We start from the raw sequence: 5201 nt of genomic DNA, 5'->3' as shown, positions 1-5201 counted from the left end.
AGGCAATATAATTGCTTTGTCAAAGCCTAAATATGTAATAACCTTACACAAGCACAGACTGTTGATGTTTGCAGTTTATTAATGTTTGGCTTTGCTCACAAATATCAATATTAAACTTTTCTAAGCATGTTGAACTAGAAGATATAAGCTAGATTTGTCAACATTTCAATAGTGCTGTTAATATATATATAACCTCAGAATAAATAAATGTGTTTTAAATTTAAGGCATTATGTAATGTACTAATGTCCCTTTAAATAACTTACATGGCAGCATACATTTTGTGTGGTTAAAATAAAGCAGTGAATGTGCATTTAATAAATCAGTACAACTTTTCCCTTTGTCTTTGAGGAAATAATTAAAAAATATTTCAATGTAAATATAGACATTTTATTTTTCAGTAGGACTTAGATGTAATTTTCCCCATCACGTGTTGCTTTGTATTTTGTTCAGGCTTAAGCAGGATAATATAACATTTAGGTGCAAATATGCAGAATAGTACACCAAAGCTTGAGGCTAAAATGGCAAATATCTCCACAGCTACAGTAAATTTTCCAGGAGAACTGATATAAGCTGGAATAAATGTGATCCACACAGCACAGAATATGAGCATACTGAATGTGATGAATTTGGCTTCATTGAAGTTGTCAGGCAGCTTACGAGCCAGAAAAGCCAAAATGAAACACGAAAAAGCCAGGAGGCTAATGTAACCCAGCACAGCCCAGAAACCTATAGTAGAACCAAGACTGCACTCAATAATGATCTTTTCCTTGTAATATTTCATATTTTTGTCGGGAAATGGAGGGGATATTGTAAGCCAAAGAACACAGATAAGAACCTGTATAAGTGTAAAGGCAAGAACACTGAGTCGTTGTTGTGAAGGCCCAAACCATCCCATGACATTACTTCCTGGGAGTGTGGCCTTGAAGGCCATTAACACCACTATTGTTTTACCAAGAACACAGGAGATACAGAGGACAAAAGTGATCCCAAATACTGTGTGACGCAACATACAGGACCACTCAGTGGGCCGACCAATGAAAGTAAGTGAACTGAGGAAACACAGAGTCAATGAGAAGAGCAGCAGGAAGCTCAGCTCTGAATTGTTGGCTTTTACTATGGGGGTGTCCTTCTTGCTGTAAAACAGGATGGCCACAAGCACGGTTAATCCTACTCCAAACAGTGAGAAAAAGACTAGCATTATACCCATAACTTCTGTGAATGACAGAAACTCTACAGCCTTTAACACACATGTATTTTTCTCAATATTAGACCAGTATTCCCCTGGACACTGCTTGCAGTTAATTGAATCTGGAAATTAAGTTGTAATCACTAGTTAGAGAAAAAAAGGAAAACAAACTAATTGATGAACAGTGAAATGCAACTAAACTATTTTCTGTGAAACTGTGAGATTGGCTGATGATTACCTGTCTCATTACTGATTTCTCCTTCAGCACATGGAATACAGTCATAACAGCAGACAGGTCTTCCTTTTTGTGCAGCCTTCCTGGTGCCTGGAGGACAGATATCACTGCAGACAGACCTTGGCTTCTACACGTAAAAAATATACATACGTACTGTAAATATTTTACGGACTCTGAACACTTAAGTTAGATTTATCAATAATATTGATTAATAATGCTGATATTGCCACAATTTCATAATTTTCACGCCAGCATCTGCGTTCAAAGTGGTTATACATTCATTACAGCTGGTTGGACACTAAATGGTGCTATAGGGTATTTTTCTCTGAGCAAAGATCAATGTTGGTGGTTTTACATATTTTTATTGCCAATATTTAGTGATGGCCTCAGATGCAGGATAATTTCACTTCCAGGTATCATATTTGGTTATTGCCACAGCAACCACTTGTGTGCATGTTAAATGATCTTCTTGTGTGTAGATGAATTTAAAATCAAAACTTGATAGCATCGGCCAGTGAAAATGGTAGTTTAGTAAAAAAAATTCCAGACAACACACTGGATGGCGGATAAGTGTACTCTATTCATGGGAGGGCAGAAATAGTCCAGGATAAGCTTGACACGTATTGGTGACTATGGTGACTATACTTTAAGACTATTCTGTTTGTTAGGATATTAATATACAAACTGTTTTTGTCAAGTAAAGTTTCATCCACAATGCTACTTTAAATCAGTGACCCTCATCCTATGTCATGTCACAAAATGTAGCCTAATAAAGATCCAATATTAACATCCTTGTTGATGAATCAGTGCAGTTTGTTTTCTAAACAATTCAGCTTTACAAAAATGTAATGTAAATGTAATTAGTTAATAGTATTGATAGACTAACCATGTACAAATAATTTTTTTTTTTTTTTACATTTTGTGTTATGAACAAACATGAATAAACAATCAACAAAAGTACAAATATAAATTAATCAGTTCAAAAGTTTATCTCCGTTTATTATTGGTTGTTTATTGTTCAAGATACTTAATTACAATACTAATGTCAATGATCAAACATTATTGTGAAGTGTTGACTTACAGAATTGTGACTCATTATCTTCTTACAGTACACGCATGTAAATTATTATTTTTTTAAGTTGTGGAACCATTTTCCATCCTAAACTAATTTGGTATTCCTCATACCTTTCATAAAGTTAAATACAAGTATTTACTTTTTTTGTTTTTGATATGATATTCTCTTAATTAAAAAAAAAAACCTGTAGGAGAACCCTACTTATTTCCATTTACCTTCAGCTGTCCTCCAGTCCAAATGATCTCTTTAGTATTAAGCTCTAAGCGCTGGTCAGGGGGAAGTGAGGCATCATAGTATCCTACAGATTTAAATTGGAATGATCCGTCAGAGTCCTGCTGCCAGTTCACAACTTCATATTGTGCTATTGCACCACCAGTACTGTCAAACCATACTCGATCACCCATTTTTATTGTGAAATGTACCTTTTTCAGAGCCTCAACCACCTAGCGAAAAAAAAGACAGTTTTGATATTATCACTGAGGCATTTAACATATCTAACAAAAATATGTTTCCCTTTTCTCCGTTTCTATTCATCTGTCTTTTATCTTTTACCTCCTGTGGTTGTATTGTCAGGCTTGTCTCACAGCCTTCTGGTTCTTTGCACTCAAGTAGCTTGTGCAGTGAATGAGCTACAGCATAAACTGCTTTATAGACGTTGCTTGCATATCTTTGTTCAGGCACATCTTCAGTGTAGTTTTTTAGCGCAAATATATCCTCATATCTGATGCAACTTAATGCATATCGAGTAGATTTCCCCTCACCTTTTAGGCATGGAAAAGCTGTATCCCAGAATGCTTTTCCAACATAATCTGCAAACCCTTCAATATTTATTTTTCTCACTGCAATGCCAAGTGACCCTCCTAGGGAATGAAAACTATTTGGATTGATATAATTCTTTGTAGTTATCCATGATTCTACACCAATCATTTGGAAGCCTGTAATGTTCTGAATACTTAACTGATCAATAAGTAAGCCCATCTCAACAAATGAAACAAAGGCAACAATCACTTTTGCTGTGCCTCGTTCTATAGTGTCTACCACTTTTTTAAGTTTTTCTGGCTCCGTTCGGTAGAATTTCACAGAGTACTCTACACAAATTCCCTCCTCCTGGGCTATTTTCAGAAATACAGACATTCCATTGTTTCCATAGTCATTGTCACTGTTTACAGCTCCCACCCAAGGCCAGCCAAAGTGCTTGACTATGTATACAAGTGCTCTGCTCTGGTGATAATCACTAGCAATAGTCCTGAAGAAAGAAGGGTAATCTTTCCTGTTACTGAGACATTCACATGTGGCTGAGGGACTTATCTGAAAAAGAAATCACCAGAGACAATGATATAGTCATCAGTATGGTGATTATGTGAAACATGTAGTGATATGGCTCCTTACCACTGGAATTTTAAAAGGTCCTGTAGTTCTGGACAAAATCACTGTGGCAGAAGACTCTGATTCGCCTATGATAGCATGTAAAGGAGTCTGTCCATTGCATCTGTGTCCTGCTTCAAACTCATGACCATTCATCAGTCCCATAGTTGCACTCATGGTAGACAGTCTTGAACCACAGGTATCATATATTCGATAACCAATAGAAACATTAGGGAGCAAACTTTTGCTTCTGTTAATCTCCTCAATTGCGAAAATCATGATTTGTGCCAAACGATATTCTCTCAGATTCACACTGTGAAAATAAACATTAACTCAGTTAGCTAATTAGAAATTAACTTAACAAATAGTTTCCAATCTAACAAACCTGGAGCATGACAGAAGTTGAGGTTTTTGTGTAAACTCAAAATAAGGTAATGTTTCTTTTCTGTGGATTGCAAAAATTCCTCCAATAGTTACATCTCCATCCTTAGAAAGGAGAGGGAACTTGGGGTCTCCCATGGTTTGACAAGGAGTGTGTTCTGCCTGTGTATGAAGTTGATGGAAAAGCAGGAGTGTATAAAGAAAGAGAAGCATCCCAATGAGTGTACTCCGCAGTGAATGCCAAATGCAAAGTATATGATACAGTATTTGCACTCTTATAGGCATAATTAATATGGTTGACTGATTGGGAATGTAGCCAATGATCCGATAGGACAAATTAATCTGGTCAAGTAGAGGTGTAATAAACCATAGGTTTTCTCACGCTGTCATAAACTAATGAATTGTGAGATTATGTAGTATCTAGTAAAGAATTTGAAAAATCTAAAATGCATCTAACATGTTCTTAGCCTCATCTTTTGTCTAGTTTCTAAGTCTATGTTTTGGCATTTGTAACCCCCATAAGAAGTTCTTATAGGAATGTAATTCTTATAACTTCCAATGTTAATAGCTTATATTATTATTCTGTGATATAATATTATTGTATTTTATATTATTCTTCCAATCATAATGCTGCATATAACCTAAATTTAGTAAATCTGCCTAGCAATTGTTGATCAGTCATGTACAGGTAATTTTGATTGGTTAAACAATTCAAGCTCCACCCTGCTATGCTTGATGTGTGTGTAATAGAACTGAGTAATAGAACTGATCTGAGGACAGTTATATTAGCTAAGAAGGCTTCGGCTAAGAAGAAGTCCTGGCGCCACGGCGCGCAGGACACTGAGGGTGGTCCCCACCGAGGCGGAAAGGTGTTCACCTCTTTCTACAGTGCCCATTCTTCCTCGGTGCCCTCAGGGGCCCGTTCTGCCAACCCCGCCTTCATGCCGGGGCGCAGACG

General features: G+C 36.6%; 1 protein-coding gene across 1 annotated transcript; it reads right to left on the bottom strand.

Annotated features, from left to right (window-relative positions):
* Window positions 1-395: 395 nt before the first annotated feature.
* LOC143697132 (extracellular calcium-sensing receptor-like) lies at window positions 396-4456 on the bottom strand. The gene is made up of 6 exons (XM_077194049.1): window positions 4248-4456; window positions 3887-4175; window positions 3050-3805; window positions 2713-2940; window positions 1426-1549; window positions 396-1309 (listed from the first exon to the last, which is right to left on the bottom strand). Exons 1-6 carry the CDS (start codon window positions 4454-4456, stop codon window positions 396-398), a joined length of 2520 nt encoding a protein of 839 aa, XP_077050164.1.
* Window positions 4457-5201: the final 745 nt, after the last annotated feature.

Source organism: Siphateles boraxobius, unplaced genomic scaffold (assembly GCF_051911475.1).
Source record: "Siphateles boraxobius isolate OS27281-9 unplaced genomic scaffold, OSU_SipBor_1 31, whole genome shotgun sequence".
Classification (NCBI taxonomy): Eukaryota; Metazoa; Chordata; class Actinopteri; order Cypriniformes; family Leuciscidae; genus Siphateles; species Siphateles boraxobius.
This window is presented reverse-complemented; position numbering and strand designations above follow the sequence as displayed.

What these genes read in the sequence shown, in the direction of transcription:
- LOC143697132 (XM_077194049.1), bottom strand. Translation starts at nt 4,456, where the DNA reads ATGCTTCTCTTTCTTTATACACTCCTGCTTTTCCATCAACTTCATACA. An exon ending in GACCTTTTAAAATTCCAGTG is followed by an intron (nt 3,806 to 3,886) that starts GTAAGGAGCCAT and finishes TTTCTTTTTCAG; the next exon opens with ATAAGTCCCTCAGCCACATG. An exon ending in AGAAATCAGTAATGAGACAG is followed by an intron (nt 1,310 to 1,425) that starts GTAATCATCAGC and finishes CTTAATTTCCAG; the next exon opens with ATTCAATTAACTGCAAGCAG.